The sequence below is a fragment of the Suricata suricatta genome, chromosome 12 (assembly GCF_006229205.1).
Source record: "Suricata suricatta isolate VVHF042 chromosome 12, meerkat_22Aug2017_6uvM2_HiC, whole genome shotgun sequence".
NCBI classification, from domain to species: domain Eukaryota; kingdom Metazoa; phylum Chordata; class Mammalia; order Carnivora; family Herpestidae; genus Suricata; species Suricata suricatta.
The window spans coordinates 93,332,854-93,352,897 of record NC_043711.1 but is presented as its reverse complement, the minus strand read 5'-3'; the positions used below and the strand labels follow the sequence as shown (position 1 = coordinate 93,352,897).

Sequence of the window (20,044 nt, the reverse complement as noted above, 5' to 3'; positions counted from 1 at the left end):
GCCCCCCCCCCCCCCCCGCACTATTGTCTTCTCTTGTGTCACATGCCTGCTGGGGGAAGAAAATGGAAGGTAAGCAAGCAGGCTCTTCTCCAAGGAGAGCTCATGGCAGACAGCAGAGCAGGCAAGTTTACCTCTCCAAAGAGGTTCTGGGAAGGCTCGAGTAAGTTCTGACAAGAGAGGACGTGTATTTTAAAAAGAGCCAAGCCCCGAGCAGAATAGTGCTAAGGAGAGCTCCTAGCTCCTGGGGCCTAGGTGGGTGGTGGTGTCTCTTCATGGTCTTTTCTCTCCCTACAGGGTTTCTTCACTTGAAACTACATTGTTCAGCCTTTTTTCCTGACTTCTGTTGATACAGAGTGTTCTGCAAGCCAGCCTACAGCCAGCAAATGTTTCTGAAAGTGTTTTCTAGGCTTTGGAGGAAGTTTTTGGAGTAGGGATGGGGATGGAGGGGGGGGTGTAGAGAGGGGAGGGAGGTTGGACAACATCCTGCAATAAATCTGTGAGGACTCTTTTCGAATCCCTTAGCTTTCTACTCTTGCATGATTTGCAATGAACTAATGTATCTTTTATCCTTGTTTTCATTTTCCTTTCCCTCTCTTACATTGTATCATCCTCTGTCCTCCCCTGTGATGGAGGACAGAGGAAATAAAATCATGTCTGTGGCTCATGACAGCATTCCATATTCAGTTGTTGGGTTGTGTTGTTGTTGTGTGCGTGTTTTTAATAATCCCATGTAACTGTTGAAAAAAATTTCCTTTTTGATCAAGTCCCAAATCTGCCAGCCTGTTCTCTCTTCTTAACTGTGGAAAAATGAGACGGTTGCTTGAACATTTGTTGGGTAAGTAGAGTAAATCCATTTCCTCTGTGACCATGTATAGAGAGTTTGGCGGACGTTTGGGGTCTGTTTGTAACAGAGGGTCTTGGGTGCAGGAATTGGGTGACTTTTCATTAGCAGGACCCAAAGACGGGCATTTTAATAGTGTCTTGATTTTTAGGGGGCTGTTTGAATCCACGGTTTTTCCTGATAACCTGCTGCTAGGATTGAAGATCATACTTCCTGTTTACCCTACGACAGGGGAGAAGTGTTCAGTTCTTTGTGACTTGGGAGGAGACCTTGAATTGGGATTGTTTGGATATTAGCTAGAACTCTGGGTAGGTGATCTGCTTGTGAAATGTAACTAAAGTGCCTCTCAGAGGCACAGAGCCTTAACCATTGGTGAGGCAGCAGCCCGGAGGAGGTGGTGTGTGTGGGGGTGGGTGTCAGGACTATGGTCTTAGGGTTTTAGGAGGCCGACTTGTCGTGGAAAACCCCACCCACCACAAAACTTGGTTTGATTCACGACTCACACTGCACAACAGATTTGGCCTTTTCCCAAGCCTGACCCCACACATCTGTACGCACGCTTGGCTTTCCTTGGGATTTCTCTCTCACTTTTTTTTTTACACTTCCCCTGATCTCTCTTAATGCTGCAGCTCCAACCTCAGGGTGAAAAAAGTAGACTCTTGTTTAGCGTTAGCTTCAGAATTTACCCAGAAGTTCTCTATGCAGATTTCCAGCCTGAAGGCCAATCTAGCATGACTCTAAATGCTGGAAATACATTCAGTTGTTCTGTTATGCCAACTTGATGGAGTCAGTGATCTTTTTTTCCTTTAAGTGAAGCGTCCAGCCACTCACCTTTGGGCATCAGTTGGAAAACGGCTCCCTGAATAATGAGCTACGGACCAGTTTGTAAGTTCAGGAAAGTCTGCGTAAGGCCAGCTTTTAGAGTTAAGAAGTGCAGGCAGCTAATGATGTTATATGTGCAGAAGACCGAACAGTGCTGTCACCCCACACGAGTAAGGCCAGACCCTTAGCTATTTTCTTTGTTCTTATTTTCTGGCTGTAAATGGAAATTACATATTGAGGTTCTTGAGGCCTCCTGAGAAGCAGTATCTAATCACAAGATCCTGGTTTGGTGCCTTCAACGTCTGCATAATGGTGTGTTTGTTGGGCTGGAAGGAAACCTAAGGGCAAGGCATTTATCCTCTAAAAGTGCCAAGGTCTGTTTTCAGATGGGCAGCCCCGGCAAGTTCTCAGCTCTGGACTAAGCTGGCCACTTTTCCTTTGGTGCTGTGGCCACCACCAAGCATGAGTCTGTAAAAAGTTAATTGCTTCCAAAGTAGCTTATTTTCCAGGTTCACTAAGGCGGGGTGGGGGAAGAAATGTCTGCATTGCAGCAGGACTAGGTAGGGACAGCAGTGCTGGCTCACAGGGCAGCCCAATGGGGCTCCTCTCTCCAGCTTTGAACCAATAGACTCAGAGGGAAGGTTACAGATTGACGATTGGAGTGGCCAGACTGAGAACGGCCTTCTGGAAGTTTCTACCATCTTTGTTCCTTTTAGGAGAAGCCAGCCGCCAAGCTGAAGAGTGTCTCCTACATTCCATTCCTGGGGCATTCCCTCCCCCTCCCTTTTTCTTTTTCACATCAAGGTAGAGTGATCTTTCTGCCATGGTTATCAATTTCAGAGGGAGGGACGGAACTTGGGACTCTTTACCTTTTTCCTTCTGCCTCCTCAGTCCCCAAAGAGGACACACAGCTGCGAGGAACAAACAGACACACTGGAGCTTTTGATTCTTCTCTCTCTCTCTCTTTTCCTTCAAGACCCTCCAGGACGGATTCACTTTCTGCTTTGGGAAATTAAGTGGCATTCACATGGGGGAGGGGGGAGTGAGTGCTTTTATTAGCTCCAGAAAATGGTCAGTGTTCTGTCTGTAACTAGGAATTAATTATATATAATCACTCAGTAAACTTTCTACAGAGTTTTTCTAATTGCTGCGCATGAACATAGGTAGCCTGTTGGGGCCCCGTCCAGTTACTTTTGTAATTAACAGCTCAAAGATTTGAGTCAGAAAGAAAGAAACAATGGGGCCTCTTGGATTATAAATTAGGGATGAAAACAATGGCTTTTTCTTTCTTTCTCGTCACCCCTTTTCTTTTAAACAAAACATTCCCCCTTTTTTCTTTCCCTGGGAGAACAGTGGGGAAACTTCTTCAGGTCTTAAATAGGAGAGGGTGTGGGGGGGGGAAGAGAGAGAAAAGGGGTCCCTTTTTTAAAAAGCCAAGGCGACAGTAACCCAGAAAACCCTGGAGGCAAAGGTAGGTTTTTAAAAAGTCCAACCACTTCAAACTGTGTGATCTCTTTGTTTCTCTGGCCTTCTTTTCCCCTCCTCTCTCCTGTGGGAGAAGCAACATTTGTCAGCCGAGAGGCCCCAGGTCTGGCTCTGCCTCTGTCTGCTTGACCCTGAAAAGAAAGATACATGCAAAAGTGTCTTCTTCGCCACCCGGCAGCCGAGATTTAGAAAGGGCATCTGTTTAGAAGGCCTCTCTCTCCTTGGTCTTAAATGCAAACAAGTGAGGATTCACCCTTGGCTCCAGGTTGCTAAGGCTGGGCTGCCCTTCCCCCCACTCCCCACGCTCCTTCCAGATAAACAAGCGGGCGGGGGCCATGTCAGCACTGCAGCTAAGCCTCGCCGCCAGGGCTGTCCCTCCTCATCAAGATTACCTACCTACCGGCCCGGCGAGGAGCCAGCCACCCGTCTTTGCCCCGGCACAGCCTTGGGCACCGTGCCCTCCTCTCTCCCCTGGAGCTACAAAGCAGTCACCTTGAAACTCCCCACTCAGCACCCGAGTGGCGAGGCCAATTCGCAGACCTGTAACAGTAAATTACGTTCTCCAGCACGAGGCTGCTCACCTCGGCCTCCGAAAGCGGGTGTTTGCAAACCCCATTGTTAATTTTCAGGGCTCTGTTGGGGGCGGACAAAAACCCGATGTGTGAGTACCCCGGGCAGTGGCTCAGGGAACTGTGTTACTGTCGTTTGTCCTCTGCAGACTCGGATTGTCTTTCCTGGATGGAGGTGAACTGTCTTAGGACTGGCTGCGTGTCTGGTGGCTGTTTTCAGGCTTATTAAACAGCCTTTTTATTTTACCTTGGCCTCAGACAGGGGTGCGGCCCTTTAGCTTTGGCTTTTCAGATGACTGCTGCCCTTGGAACACTTTCATTTTACCTAGCTCCTTTTTGGTAGGGGTGCAAAGCTGGTTTCTAATGTATCAAGAAGGGGGAATGGTCTTCCTCCCCCTCCCCAGCTCTGCTCCCCCCCTTTAAACATTTTTTTGCATGTGGACGGACACCTGCCTGTCCGCAGTCCATGCCACCCCAGGGCTGCGTCATTCCCAACCTCCCACCCACCTAATTGGAGGGCCAGGGGCCTCAGGTCCAAGCCTCCTGTTTGGAGGCTCAGGATCTAAAAGGAAAGGGTTTTCCTCAGAAACCTGTGACTTCACAAACTCCCCCTGTCATTGCAGATTTTTTTTTAAGCTTCTAAACGTTGGGTTGTTGGTGTCCTTTGGTTGAGCTTTTCCTAGTTCTGATATTTAGGAAGGTGGCTTTGAAACTATCAGGGCTGCCTAAACAAGACCTACAGCTATTGAACAAACTGCTACCATTTTAGCTTCAATACAGGAATGAGGCAGTGTTGCCAGACGCCATTTTAAGAATCCTGCATAAATAGCTTAGCTCCCGATGAGTCTGCCTGTTTTAGGTGAGTGCTTATATAAAGCTCTGCTAACTGTTCCCTCCCCCCCATTTTTTAAAAAAAAAATTAATTGCAGATTTAGGGAAGCATGGTTTTCTTATTTTGATGCTCACTATTTTGTGATCTAGAAGAGGAAGATGTTGTGTCTTGGGGATTAAATTTTTCTTACAGCCTGGACCAGTTTGGGATTTTGAATGAAAGTAAAAACCTACAGGAAAAGTCCTTTCGAATGATGCATGATTCTTGAATTGCTGTGCTGACGATCCTCATCTGTTGAACAAGAGCCTTGTGCATGCTGGTTATATATTCTAGATGGGTTAGATATTCTTGGTTAAAAGTCAAATAGTAGGGGCACTTGGGGAAAAGAGAGATCTGGGCGTTGTGTATCCAGGCATTTTTTTTTTCTTCTGTCAAAACTAGATGTTTTCTCTTTCTCTCTCTCTCTCTCTCTCTCTCTTTTGGAAGTGTGGAGGGGATGGCATTCCTGGGAATTACGGACCAGCCTTGAGTCCTCAGAATTAATAATCAGAAGGCTTACAACATCCTGGAGGTTCAGCGCTTCATCTTCAACTTTTAATTGCTCTTTTTCAGTGCATGCAGGTTAAGAAGGAAGCTTGTGTTTTCTTACTCAGGCACTGGGGGAGAAAACCTTTTATCCTCTCTGGGACCGGATGGGAAAGTCTGGGTCGCATTTGCAGAGGCTGCTGCTATTTCTTCTTTAATTGCCTGAAAGGTATCAGTTTGTGAAATCCACACGCAAATGACTTAGGGTAAATGTGAGTGCAGGGAGGTGCTGGTGGTGGGAACATATATTTTGTACAACTAGCTGGTGGTGTATTTTCCTGTTGGGGTGAAAGGCTGTAGTTTGGGGTTGCAGCTAATTTTTACCCTTTTCTTTAGCTGGCCCCCAGCCTCCCCAGTGGACCTTAAAAAAAAAAAAAGTAATGTCAGTTCGAAACAAGGGCGTGTTGTTCCATTGTTTTTGATTTAAATAATCTGGGGTTGCTGGAAGCTAGCAGATAGGAAAGATGCTGTATTTATTCTAAGACTTGAATGTGTTCATGACCAGAGTTCAAAGTCTTTTCTCCAGGTGCAGATGACTTCTCTTTTTAACAATTCTTTGACTTTTTTTTTCCTCCTCCAAACGACTGAACAGTTTTTAACCTAAATTGACCACAATCTGTGGGGGCATTCAGACCTGGTACAGAGCTTTTGATGGGATATTCATAATTTTCCCCCTAACAACATACTAGTGCTTAACACTGAACCAAAAAAAAAAAAATCAAAAAAACAAAACAAAACAAAAAAAAACAACAACCAAAAACCCTGAGATCCGTGGGGGTAGAAAAAAGGAAGTCCCTTTAGATGTGGCTATTCAAAATGACTCATTTTGCATTCTGGTCTTTGCTCTTGTAAATGAAGTTTTTTCCCTTTTAACGCATAGACACTGCAATTTCCTTTAGTCAAATGCAAGTTATTGTGTGTGCGTGCGCGTGTGCAAGTGCGTGCAGGGGCTCCCTTGGAAAGGATGGCTTGCTGCTCTGCGAAAAAGATGGGTTTCTGAAATCATGCTTGAAATCCTTGGCTGAAGCTGGCGGTGCTCCTGGTAAAGTGGGGGGATTATTCTGCCCACTTGGAATACTTGGAAAGATAAAACCGCTTCACTTTCCCCCCCTCTTTTTGCAGCAGCAAATAGCCACTACCTAACTAGTTTGCATTTTCCTAGCTTCTCTGCAGCACCCAGTGCCTCAAGTACTGTGCGCGCCTCCAAGCCAAAATCATTGTTCTCTTGAATGCAGTCCCTCCTCCAAGATCAATACACCTTTGAATGTTTTTCATCACTGCAGAACTCCTTTAAGTGGTTTTGGGGGCTCTGTTCTGCATAATCGTTTTCTCACTGGACGTTTTGGTTGGATCCCAGATGAGCGTTTTCTCTGTCACTCAAAATAGGGGATCCATGGCAGTAAGTTTAGGATTTCACTTCATGCTAGAGAGGGAGACCATTCTAGTTGCTAGAAAGATCAAGGTTGCTATTTGTTCTTTTCAGGTTGATCACCTACCCATCTCTGAAGAGCTACGTAAGGTTTTTTTAGGAAAATGTATTTCCAGTCTCCCCAAGCAAGAAACCATCAGCAGTATCTATTGGGACAGTGTGTGTATGTGTGTGTGTGTGTGTGTGTGTGTGTGTTGCAGGGAGTGTTTCTAAGTGGAGAATCTGTCTCTGAAGTTGGACTAAAAGAGCATTCGCGATACAGCCCCTTCCACAAATCACCTTGTACTATTGCACGTTAGCGAAGTGCTTACATTGAAGAGTCCGCTCCTGATGGAAAACCATTTGTGACAACATGTCTGTCCCTTGTTCCTTTGGTGATTCGTGTTGCAGACTTTCTCTACAGATGCTACAAGTGAAGTGGTTTATAGGGTTCCATATCAGAGAGCAAAATGTGTTAATATTCCAACTAGTTTTAAACTCCCTCTCTTTGTTCTCTGTGCGGGGGACTAGTTACAAGTTTGAGGGGCGCAGATTCTTCTAATTTTCTTCTGAGCCATCATCTCTTCCTTTCTGTCTGGGTTCTTATCCTGAATCCCCTTCCCTTATGAGCCATGGCCCTCTCCTAACCCCATCTCGGTTGACCCTGACGTTCCAGGCCTTTTTGGACTTCTCTTTTGTCTTGTCACAGTCTCAGGCCATGGAACACAGAAGGGACATTCTAATCCTTCCTCTCTCTCAGCCTGCTCTCCAGTCCTGGCTTTGCGTCTTCCGAATGGAAAATTCCAGCCATATCGATGGGGGATGCACCCATTTCTTCCTGGTGAACCGCAGACTGATGGGATCGCAGCTAGAGTGCTTGCTCACTTCAGGGTCACCCTGAATGCTTGGAAAGTGCCAGCACCTCAAAACATTTTGCACCTATTAATGCACTCTACTGGCTTACTTGGGAGGTGTGGGGGGGGGTGGGGGGGAGCACACGAAATGGTCTGCACTCTGTTCAACAGGAGTTTCAGCCTGAGAGAGGGAGAGAAGATTCTGGTGGACCTTCCCAGCCAAGGGCCTGCTCCCCCCCACCCCTCCCCAACCCCCAACTCTCAGCCTGTCTTTTAAATAATCCTTCCTCATTCCACTTTTGTGGTGGGGGATAATTAGTCACAGCTCAGGAGTGCTGAATGCCTTCTCTAGGGAAACCTGGGGGAGGGGAGTGGGGGCACCCCCAGCCTGATTCCTGGGACAAGTGCTAGTGGTGTGACTGTTTGGAGACCGGGGCCTTTTGCTTCCAACCTGGGCATCTTTTTTCACTTTGCAGTGTAACTATATATATGTTTTTCACGTTCCCGCCTCATGGAGGAATCCTAAGATTTAGCCGAGAGGTGTGGGCAAGGCTTTCCCTCCTTGCAGAATTCAGCGACCGAACTCAGGGTACCCTGTGAACCTCCTCTAACCTGAGCTCAGTGTCAACAACAAGAAACTTGTTTACTTGTCGGCTGGGTTCTCATTGGCCCACGGGGGCAGATTGGAATTGTGTGTCTAAAAGAAATGCCTTTTTTTTTTTTTTTTTTTTTTGCAACCCCCCACAGCATGACAACGGGAATAGTAATTTGACTTAAAAAAAGAGCAACCTAGTGGTTTGCAAAACCCCTTTAGGAGTCTTAACACTTTGTTTGGAAATCCAACGTGGGTTCCTCCCCCCACCGCCCCAGCGCTGCATAGGGATGGGGGATTGGCTTAAATGTGGGTTTGTTGTGAGAACTTCTAAATAGTGGTCCCCATAGGGCAAGTTCTCGGTCTCCCTAAACGTGACCATAATTTGCTCTGTTTCAGCTTGGCCGAAGAGGAAATAAAAACAGAACAGGAGGTGGTAGAGGGCATGGATATCTCTACTCGCTCCAAAGGTGAGTAAACATCTCGTATTCTCTCTTCCAGAGCAGAGGAGGAAATTGGAATTTCTTTTTCTAGTTGTTGTGGTGCAGTGAAGTGTGGCTCTTGGATCCGAGGCCGGAACACTCCTCTGATTTTGAGAGGAACCTTTGATGGATGGACCTAATTTGTGGAGAAATCCTCTCCGTTTGATTTCCTTTCCCTTGGGTGTCCGAGTAGGTAGACCGACCAGTGTCCACCGACCTGTCCCTGACAGTAAATTTTACGGGGGTGTCAAGACTGAGGGGGAGGGGCTGGCTGTCTCTCTGCAGGATGACTTTCAGGAATTCAGAATTTAAATAAAGCATGTTCTAGAAGCAATGGGAGTGTCCAGTTGCTGCTGGGTTTCTGATTTTAATAACAGGCCTCTTTGGAATCACAGAAATGAAACGAAGTTAGCCCTCGTTGGTCTTGGTTACAGATAAGGAGGAAATGTAAGACTTTCTGGAATGTTGGGGCCAGCCTTTGCCTGTCCGACAAACTTCAGCAAATGAGAGCAAACACGGGTTTATGTTTGAATTCAGAATCCTGCATCAGACTCCTCAAAACCTTCTAATTGTAAGATTGGAACTTGTCTTTTGGTCTGTGTGAGATTGTACCAGGCTTTCCAGAAAGAAGTTCTTACTCACTTTTGCCTTCAGGGTGTTTTCCACATCTTTGGTTGATGAAAATGCTCATCTACAAACTTAATGTTTGTACCAAGGTGGTGTTACTTCTTCAACAATCACTCAGTGTCTGCTCTGAGCTGAGGGTCATAGGGGAGGTGAGAAAGGCTGGAGAGAAGGTTATTGCAGACTCTGCCAGGAAGATTCTAGATTTTTCTAGAATCCAGCTAGAGAGCATTAGAAGAAGTGGTTCCCTAGAAGCATCTGAAACATCAAAGCTTTCTGAAGATTTTTAGAAGATATCCCTATTATTGGGCAAAAATGAAGGTCAGAGAGTGACTCCAGAAGTGAAAGCTGGCCAGTGTTGGGGCCTGGCCATGACAGCATGGGTCACGGACTCAGGGGTGGGGTGCGCTGCCTGCGGGGGTGGTCTGTGCCTGTTGGGGCAGAGCACACCCAGGATTTCGGGAGGGTGAGCCTAGTCTTAGGGCCCTTCATCCCCCCTCCCCCCTGCCCTGCCCCTGCCCTGCCCCTGCCCAGGCTGGTAAGGAGAACTATGGGGGGGTTTTGAGCAGGGAAAGAACTTTCCTGAAGAGGTGTTTTGAAACAGTTGCAGATGAGGGTCTCCCAGTCCCCTTGTGGTCAGAATGGAATGTGGAAAGCCCAGAGAATCGGTGTCCTCACGCTGCTCCTCACCTGCACACTTTCAATCTTTGCGTGATCTTTGTTCTTCCATGTTCTCATCTTTATTTGTTTATTAAGCTTTTTTAATATTTATTTACTTTTGAGAGAGGGACAGACAGAGCATGAGCGGGGGAGGGGGAGAGAGAGAGAGATACAGACAGACAGACAGACAGAATCCAAAACAGGCTCCAGGCTCTGAGCTGTCAGCACAGAGCCGGACATGGGGCTGGAACTCACTGAGCAGAGAAGTCAGATGCTTAACTGACCGAGCCACCCTGGCACCCCCACACTCTTATCTATAAAAAGGGATGTTGGGTAAGATTCTAAGATTTCTTCCACCTTGGGCTTTTCTTGTGGAAATAATGCTCACTGACAGTTTGTACTGGGAGTCTTTTCTTGTTGACTTTTCTTCCAGTCCCCTTAGGAGGTGGGAGGTGTTGTTCCCACTTTGCAGATGAGGACACTGAGGCTCTGAATGACAGCATCTCACGGGTAGTGAGCGGAGGATGTGATGGAACCGAGGCGTAGCTGTGCTGCCACGGAGGCCCTTCCCTGGAAGGCCCCATGGCCTCCCTGTTGGGACTTTCCCAAGAGCGTCAGACTTCGGGACCATCAGCCAGGGTGGGAGGCTCACTCTGTCTGCTCAGGCCTCCCCCACCCCGTCTGGGAGAACGCTCCTCTTCTTATGGACCCCTGGGGGCTCCTAGATCTTCACCAGCTTGCATCTCCCAATGACTGTGGTGCCTAAAGTGGTCACTCCTGGATGACCATTGTCCTTTGCTCTCATGGCCCCCCTCTGGTCCTGTCCCTCCAGCAGCTAGGTTGCTCTTAGAAAACAGGTCACCTCTTGCTCCCCTTGCTGACTCCTTCCACTGATCTCCAGGTGTCCCTGGGCTCCACTTGGAAGTCCCTATGACCTACCTACCTGGGTCAGGTCATCTGCCTTCTTTGATCCGGGGACCTTCGTTTCCCTCTACCATTTCCCTCCCTGACTCTGCTTGAGCACCCCGCCTCCTTTTGCTCTGGTCCCTCTTGGGCCCCTGTGTGTCCTGTGTCCCTTGCTGGGGACAGTCTACTCTGGGTCTTGCCAGCTCTTTCTCATCTTGTCAGGTTCCTCGCAGACGTCCCTTCTCGGAGCCCTTCGATGTTTGTCCAGTGCAGCGGAAACATTCCATCATTTTCTGTTATCTTTTTAAAAGGGGCTTCTAATTTTAGAGCAGTTTTAGATTTCCGGATACGTTGGGAAGATAGCGACAAGTGTTGCCATGTCACCCCACCTACTCCGCCCCGACGCACGGACCCGCACACGCTCCCAGATAGCGTCCCCTATCATTAACATCATACATGAGCAATGGATGTTTGGCACAGTTCACCAGTCTGTCTTGGTCTGTCGTTGCCAACTAAAGTTTACACTTTGTTCAGATGCCCTAGGTTTTTTTTTTTCTTTTTTCTTTTATTAAAATATTTATTTATTTTTGAAGGAGAGAGAGACAGAGCATGAGTGGGAGAGGGGCAGAGAGAGAAGGAGCCGCAGAATCTGAAGCAGGCTTCAGGCTCTGAGCTGTCAGCACAGAGCCTGATGGGGGCTTGAACTCACGAGCTGTGAGATCATGCCCTGAGCGGAAGTCAGATGTTTAACCAGCTGAGCCAACCAGGCGCCCCCCCCACCCCATGTTTTTCTACCAAGGTTGCTTTTCGGTTCCGAGATCCCACCCAGTACTCAGGTTACGTGGAGTTATTGGGTCTCCTTGTCTCCTCTTGGTTGTCCCAGTTTCTCAGACGTCCCTTGTTTCTGAAGACCTTGAGAGTTTTGAGGGGTACTGCCCAGGTATTTTGTGGAATGCCCCCTGACTGGGATTTACTGATGTTTCCCTCATGACTAGACTCTGGAGGCTGGGGTTGCAGACTTTAGGGGGCGGGGAACCACAGGGTAAAGTGCTATTTTCATCACATCACGTCAAGGGTACAGGTTACCGATGTGATTTATCGCTGGTGATGTTGATCTTGACCACCTGGCTGAGGTCATGTTTGTTAGGTCACCACCCTGTTGTGCTGTGCTCTTTATAATGACGTCATGAAGCCCGTGTGGGTGGGGAGTACACTGTACTCCTTCAGGCCAGAGCATGTACACAAATTATTTGGAATTCTTCCGTATGAGAGATTTGTCCATTCTCCTCAGTTATTTGTTATTCAGTCATTTTTCACAGCATGGACTCAATTATTATTAGTTTAAAAAAATTTCCTTATTTCTCTTAGAAGTTTATTTATTTATTTTGAGAGAGAGAGAGAGTGAGAGTAGAGGGTTAGAGATGGAGGAGAGAATCCCAGGGAGGCTCTGCAGTGTCCGTGCAGAGCCCACATGGGGCTTGAACTCACAAATTGCGGGATCATGACCAGAGCCGAAATCAAGAGTCAGATGCTTAACTGACTGGGCCACCCAGGTCCCTCTAAAATTTATTTATTTTTGAGACGGAGAGAGTGAGAGTGAGCATGAGTGGGGGGCGGGCAGAGAGAGGGAGTGAGAGAATCCCAAGTAGGTTCTGCGCTGCCAGCACAGAGCCTGACTGGGGGCTCAGTCTCACAAAGAGCGAGATTATGACCTCAGCTGAAATCAAGAGCTGGGGACTTGCTTAGTGGACTGAGCCACCCAGGCGTCCATGAACTCATTTATTTTAAACCTTATTGTGGTCCAATACTACTTCTTACATATTTTGTTGATCAAGATGTTCTAGCTTTAGGAGGTGTCTGGCTGGCTCAGTTGGTGGAGCATATAACTCATAATCTCAGCGTTGTGTGTTCAAGCCCCAAGGTGGATGTAGAGACTATTTAAAAATAAAATCTTCAAAAAAAATGTCCAGCTTTGGCCATTGAGAACTTTTTCAGGTGAGTTCTATGTCCCTTTCACATCAGTGGGGTTGACTGATGGATTGAACTCTGTCTTACTTTTAGCCATTATAAGATGCGCTGGACTCATCTTGTATATTTTCCACCTTGGCCCTATGGTTGGCCATTTCCCCAAGGCACCCTGGTTCCTTTTATCAGAGAGCAGCATTGGAAACCAAGCTCTGGGTCCTCAGTGCGCTAGTTGGTATGGAGATGTCTTTGTTTCTTGGTCCTCTCTGCAGACAGAGCAAGGAAACCTATCTGTTTATCCTGACCCATGTATATACACACATCTATTTTTTTTTTTTAATCTTTTGTGTTTATTTGTTTTTGAGAGACAGAGAGACAGAGTGTGAGCAGGGGAGAGGCAGAGGGAGAGGGAGACCCAGACTCCGAAGCAGGCTCCGGGCTCTGAGCTGTCAGCACAGAGCCCAACATGGGGCTGGAACCCATGAACCATGAGCTCATGACCTGAACTGAAGTTGGACACTTAAACCGACTGAGCCCCCAGGCGCCCCTACGCACATCTATGAAGGTTTCTCTCTGTGTCTATGTTAAACTAAACACGAGTTCGGACACTTGTCTCAAATTCTGATCCACGACCACGTGGATTGTTCCAGCCTTCTCTCTTCTTGTCTATAACTGCTTCACTCCCGGGCTGAGAAAGCTGCCTCTCCCCATCTGCCGTTTGTTTACTATTTTCTGGTACATTCTAAGCCTTATCATTGGTGTACAGCTTGGTGAACTTAAATACTGCGAGACCACAACCCAGATCCAGAGACTTGAACATTTATGGTATTCCAGAAGGTTCCTCACGCTCGCTCCAGATTGTCTTCATAGCCCTCGTTCATGACCTTGTACTTTTTATTTTTTTAAATGTTCATTTGTTTTTGAGAGACATATAGAGTGAGTGGGGGAGAGGCAGAGAAAGCGAGGGGAACAGAGGATCCAAAGTGATCCCTGTCCTGACAGCAGTGAGGTCCTATGTGGGGCTCGAACCCACAAACCGCAAGATCATGACCTGAGCCAAAGTTGGACACTTAACCGACCTGAGCCACCCACGCGACCCCTTATTTATTTGTTTGTTGATGGTCTTCTCTGCTGAAATGTAGGCTCCATCTCGCCCCAGGTCCTAGACTGCTATGCTCAGCCCCTCCCTTCTGTCGGAGAGGCAGGGCCTGGTGTGGCGGAGAGGTTTTGAAAAACCTCTTCAGGAGCCAGACTCCTTGGGTTCACACTCTGGCCTGCCCCCTGCCTATCTGGGTTATTCTTTGTGGCTCACTTTCCTCTTATCCATGGGGAGGGGAAGGCCCCAGAGCGTTGTGGTGAAGGATTAAGTCTGCTCATGCGCACAGGTGCTCAGAACTGGGGTGCGGTGCGTGCTCAGAAATGGTAGCCAGGATTACATTCCGCAGGAAGAGGGCTGAGCTTGTATGGATAGGCCTGCCAGGTGAAAGCCCTGCTCTCCACCTGCCAGGCGTCCCCCAGGTGTAACCTCGAGGAAGGGGGCGTGGAGCCAGATGGGGAATCCAGGCCTGGACTGGGAAGGACTGTGGGCCTCCCAGCAGGCAGGCTTGGCGTAGGCTGCCCACCCTCTTGGCCTTTGTGAGATTTGAAGAAAGCTCGTCTGCCGCAGGTTTGGCCTGATTTCCCCAGGGCTCTTGGGGCCCTTGCAGTGGTGAGGAAACATGAGGGGGAACGGAAGGGGTCACTGGTTTTGAGGGAGACCTTTCTCTCCTTGCAGGGTCTGCTTTGGATGGCTTTGTGTGGAACTGAGCTGCTGTCTTCCTGAGTTGGGTGGCCAGGTGACTGGCCGCTCTTGTGTCTATAGAGCTTTGGGTGGGTCAGGTGAATAAGTTGCATTCACAGAGGCCTGGAGTTAACAATACTGGGTGGCTCACGTTCTTTCTTTTTCTTGTTTGATGTTTAAGTATTTATTTTGAGAAAGAGAGAGAGAGAGAGAGAGAGAGAATCCGCAGCAGGTTCCACACCGTCAGCCCAGAGCCCAGTACAGGGCTTGATCCCACTTACCATGAAATCGTGACTTGAGCCAAAATCAAGAGTCCTTGGATGCCCAACAGATTGAGCCATCCAGGCGCCCCGCTCAGATTCTGACAGCTGAGGTCAGCGCGGTCAAAATGGCGTGCCTTCAGAGGCTGACAGGGACAACGCCTTCTCTCTCCTTTCACTCCTAATTATCTCTGAGTCCACGTGGGGTCGTCTGGATCCATCAAACACGTTACTTAGTTCTCCAGCCTGCTTTTCTTGTGGTTTGGGGAAATTCAGTGCTTCAGTCCCCAAACGACATCATTTGGTCGGGATTTTTTGGTTGTGAGCCATGGAAAGCAGTTCTTGTTGGTTGGAGCAGGGAGAGGATGGACTGGAAGGCGCTCCCTTGGCTCATGGGGTGGCTGGGGGGCTGGAGGTCAGGGGCTGCCCTGGGGGGCAGAGCCAGTGCACAGCCTCCTCAGGTCAACCGGGCAAAGTCCTGGGGGAGTCGCTCATCTTGTCTCATGCATCCGCCCTTTGGCCAGGGCAGGGCTGGTGTCTGGACCCCTGAACCCCCCACCTGCCCCGACCAGGGAAGAGATAATTCCTCAGGAGCTGACGTGGCCCCTCTTGGGAACCGGCCCCATTGTTCGCCACTTGGAGAGCAGGCCCCGAACTGCACTCTGCTTGGGAACCTTAGAAACTACAATAATTGGCTCGCAGTTTTTCAGTTCTGTTCCTATATCTAGTTCATACGACCCTCCGATTCTCTAACTAAATTTCATATTTTTGAACTTAAGAAAAAAAAATTTTTAATAGTTATTTTTGAGAGAGACAGAGACAGAGTGTGAGCAGGGGAGGGGCAGAGAGAGACACACACACAGAATGTGAAACAGGCTCCAGGCTCTGAGCTGTCAGCACAGAGCCTGATGCAGGGCTTGAATCCATGGAACGCGATCGTGATCATGACCTGAGCTGAAATTGGACACCCAACCTGGGGAGCCACCAGCCTTGGCATTTACCGACCGGAGTGTTTTAGTTCCCTGGAGATAAAGCTTTTGAGCTTTCAAAGTGTCAGATTGACATTTGTGTCCGAGGTGATGATCTGCTGAAAGATCGGAAGTACCACCCAGATGCCAGGTGTGTTTGTCTGTTTCATGTTTTCTGAGTACTTATTAGGTGCCTGGTATCCTATGCAAATTCCTTCATTTGACTTTCCTGATCCTGCTTTGACGTAGGCATGTTGTTATGTGTCTCCCATTTTACAGTTAAGGAAATGGAGGCTCAGCGGGATTCATGGAGTATTGAAGCAGAGAACTGGGGTCAGGTGTCATCTTGGAGTTTAGCCCTCTGACCATAGCCTTGAGCTCTAGCCAAGCCTGCCAGGTCAGCTGTCTGCTGGCTGCACCTGGGGTGCCGGGGCCTTTGAACAGGAACGTGCGTTCTGTAATTTGGGAGGATGCGCCCCTGGGACTGCTGACCAGCAGGAGGATGTCTCCTCCGTGGTGCCAGGATTCCGCCCCCACCCACCCCGCAGAAAAATGCCTGACTTAGAAACGTGGTTTGTGCCGGCCAGTTTCTCCAAGAGCACGCATGAACCCAGCAGCACATGTCTCCGGGGCAGGAGCGGCCTGTGCACGAGACTGGTCCCGGCACAGCTCCTTGCAGGATTCTGGCCACCGTGGCCATGACTCAGAGCGAGCCCCTCCAAGGCCAGGGATCTGAAATCTGAAAATGATGGTCTCCGCAAGTTCACGTCCCTGTACAGAGGCCGCTTTGCCTCTCGATCCTTGCTGTGTGTGTGTCCTGCGGTAATGACCATGGGGTGCGGACGCCAGGCTGCCTGAGCTGAGACCGTTTCTAAAAATGTCTGTGTCATGTCACCCGCAACAAGGGACAAGCCACTTGGAAACCGTGCACAGGTTTCCGCGGAAGCTTGAGATCGGAAAATCCTTCTTGCTGAGAGGTACCTACCTGGGTGAGGGATAGGTTTTCTGAGACAGGATGCTCGAGAATATACGATCGCAGCAATTTGCTACCCAGCCCCGGACCTTAATTAGTACAGGATCCTCGTTCTCACTGTTGTATGTAAATTAAAAAAAAAAAATTTTTTTTTTAAATGCTTTATTTCTTTTTGAGAGAGAGAGAGAGAGACAGCTTGAGCAGGGGAGGGTCAGAGAGAGAGGGAGACACAGAATCCAAAGACAGACTCCAGGCTCTGAGCTAGCTGTCAGCACAGAGCCTGATGTGGGGCTCAAACCAACGAACCGTGAGATCATGACCTGAGCCAAAGTCAGATGCTCAACTGACTGAGCCACCCAGACGCCCCCCCAAATTTTTTTTTAATGTTTTATTTATTTTTGAGACAAGAGAGAGAAGACTGAGCATGAGAGGGGGAGGGGCAGAGAGAAGGGGAGACACAGAAGCAGGCTTCAGGCTCTAAGCTGTCAGCACAGAGCCCTACATGGGCTCAAACCCAGGAATGTGAGATCATGACCTGAGACCCAGTTGGAGGCGTAACTGACTGAGCCCCCCAGGCGCCCCTGTTGTATGTGAATTAAGACGGTTTCACAAAGGGATTGTTTATGAGGACGGCAACGAGATCGAGACCTTCTGTCATTTTTTTCCCCCAAGGAAACTCTTTAAGAAAATATAACCATAGACATTCTTGAAACAGAGGGTGGTGCAGAAAGTGCTGAAAATTTTTAAAAAAATGAGCCATCAGGAGTTTTAATTCTGTCCTGGCTGTTCTGTAGCCTAAGGTGGTGCCAGCTGTGAACTGTGCAGTGGAAAGCATTTCTTTGTGAGGTAGATAACTACCAGATTGTTCCTCTGTCAAGAAGGTTTAAAATGTCCTGGAACTCTGGAGACGTTGGATAACGGCTTTCCAAATGAGAAAGGAACCTTCTCTAGGCCAGCGTAGCATCCGCTGTGCATCTGTTCATGGGATCCTGTCGCCCCGTCTGGGCAATTTAGTTTTTGTGGTCCACTTGTGGAAATTTGTGTTTGCCCCATTCTTCTCCCCATTTTGAATTAAAAAAAAAAAAGTTTATTTTTGAGAAAGAGAGAGAGAGAGAGCACGAAAAGGGGAAGGGGTAGGGAGAGGGGAAGATACAGAATCCAAAGCAGGTTCCAGGCTCTGAGCTGTCAGCATTGAGCCCCATGCGGGGCTCGAACTCACAAACCGCAAGATCATGACCTGAGCCCCAGTGGGAGGTTAACTGACTGAGCCATCCAGGCGTTGTTGTTGGGTTTTTGTGTGTGTGTGTGTGTGTTTTGCTCCATTTTGAAGCTTGACCCACGCTATATGTTTATGCTACTCCTGTTATTCTAGGAAACTGTGATCTAAGATAGACTGCAACTTTAGTTTGAAAAGAACAGTCTCCTTTTCTTCTTCCAGATGCCTGTAGACTTAATGTACCGGGTCTGATGCCTGTTAGAGATCCTGACTTCCTGAAACTTTCAAATAGGTTTGCTTCGTTGGTGGTTGGTTTCGTACAGCCGTCCTTCGGGGTTGGGGTGGGAGCAAGTTTGGAAAGCCCACGTCTCATGACGGGATTTGAGTGCAGTATTACAGGGCCCTCCAGGCCTCCCCCAAGTTCCTTCTACCCACCCCCAGCTTTCCTGGGAACCTTGAAATCCAGCATTTCATGGACCTTTAAAACCAAGAACAAAACCAAAAGCTTTGAGACGTAATTCACATATTGTACAATTCTCCTTTTTAAAGTGCACACTTCAGTGGTTTTTAATATGTTCGGAGAGTTGTGCAACTGTCACTGAAATTGATTTTAACATTTTCCTCATCCCAATAAGGAACCTCTTTCCCATTAGCAGTCACTCCCCGTTGTCCCTTACCCCAGCCCCTGACAGCCTCGCATTTACCGTCTGTCCCTGTGGGTTTACGCATTTTGGTTGTTTTCATCTAAATGAAATCATAATAGCATAGAAACTTTTGGGTCTGACTTCTTCTCCTTAGAATAATGCTTTCAGGACACACATCCGCATTGTAGCCTAGATCAGTACCTCATTCCTTTTTATGGCTGAATAATGCTCTATTGTTGCTGTACCACATTTTTTTGGTCCACTCATCCATTAGTAGACATTTGACTTGTTTCTACTTTTTGGCTACCCTGCGTAATGACGATGGGAAGATTTTGTGAGAGTTTTTGTGTGGGTGTGTGTTTTCATGTCTCCTGGTTACAGGCATAGGTAGGAGGGGGGATTCTGGGGTCCTACAGTACCTCTGGTCTAACCTTTTGACGGACGTATCAACTTTTTTGAACATGCTAAAGTCTTGCTCAGATCTGCATGTTTTCTATTAGCAATTCTTCCCGTTTGTGGCCTCTTCTTCCACGCCGGATTTCTTAGAAGTGTCTGTATGTCTGTCTTGGTTTCCTAACCTGTCCATTTGTCCTGCCCACTCCATTGTGCCTCCTCCATGCCCCCCATCCCTCCTGGTCAACTCTTGTCACCAAGCTTCCTGCAGATGCCATGTTGCTTTTTCTGGTGAAGGTTGTCCGGACTCATTTACCTTGACCGAGGTATGGGCCATGGCTTTTCATTCTTCTCCTGGAAACTGTCTCTTCCTTTGCCTTTTTTTTTTTTTTTTTTTTTTTTTGGTCACCACTGCCCTGGTTTTCCTGCCATTTCCCCAGCACCCTCTCTTCTCTTCAGCCATTAAATGTGGTTGTGGAAAGCTGCTCCCCGTCCTCTCTCCTAGCGTGTTTGCTCCCTGAGTGATCTTGCCCACATCCGTAGCTTTGTGACTCACACATTCTTTATTTCCAACCTAGATTTTTCCTGAGTCATGAGGCGGAGAGGGCCGGCTGCCTACCTGACCTCCTTACCTGTTCTTCATGGGGGTCTCAAACTCAGCATGTCACATCTCAACCTGCTGTCCTGGCACCCCGCCTCCCCCCCCCCAAAACACCTGCTTCTCTACCCAATCCCATAAGCTAGTCTTGTGCCCGTAGGCTAGACCAGAGATCGCCAGCTCATTCTCAGCTCTTCTGTCCTTTTGCCTTTTTGTGTCGTTTTCTTGTAATATTATACCCCAAACACCATTCTGTAGGTTACCACTGTCCTATTGCAGCAGTCTCTTAACTGGTCCCACTGTCCCTGGCCCACCCCCCCACCCCCAATCTTTCGGAAAGGAACATCCCTTATGACTACCACTTCCTACTTTAAACTCTTTCTCTGTTCTCTTTTCACCTACTTTAAAGTGCGTTCTCTGTAGTTTTGGGATGAAGCTCACAAGCCCCAGATCCGCTTGTGCTCCCCTTTTCCGGCTGACTTGGGACACACCTATCGTCCGGATTCTAGAGAGCGCCATGTCTGTGCTCAGACCTGGGAGCTCCTCCCCCTCTCTCCCCTCCCCTCCCAACCCCTCTGAGTCTAAGG

General features: G+C 48.2%; 1 protein-coding gene across 10 annotated transcripts in view; it reads left to right on the top strand.

Annotated features, from left to right (window-relative positions):
- Positions 1–20,044, top strand: part of ZMYND8 (zinc finger MYND-type containing 8) — a 122,827-nt gene that overhangs the window by 2,510 nt on the left and 100,273 nt on the right. For 5 of the 10 annotated variants that reach the window (XM_029919326.1, XM_029919336.1, XM_029919333.1 and 2 more), the window contains exon 3: positions 8,388–8,458. In XM_029919326.1, coding sequence (XP_029775186.1) covers positions 8,388–8,458 — 71 coding nt within the window. Of the gene's footprint in view, positions 1–62; positions 70–141; positions 161–761; positions 836–4,491; positions 4,577–4,751; positions 4,771–8,387; positions 8,459–20,044 lie in introns of those variants that run through there. The other 5 variants (XM_029919329.1, XM_029919332.1, XM_029919328.1 and 2 more) reach the window with 5 other exon arrangements.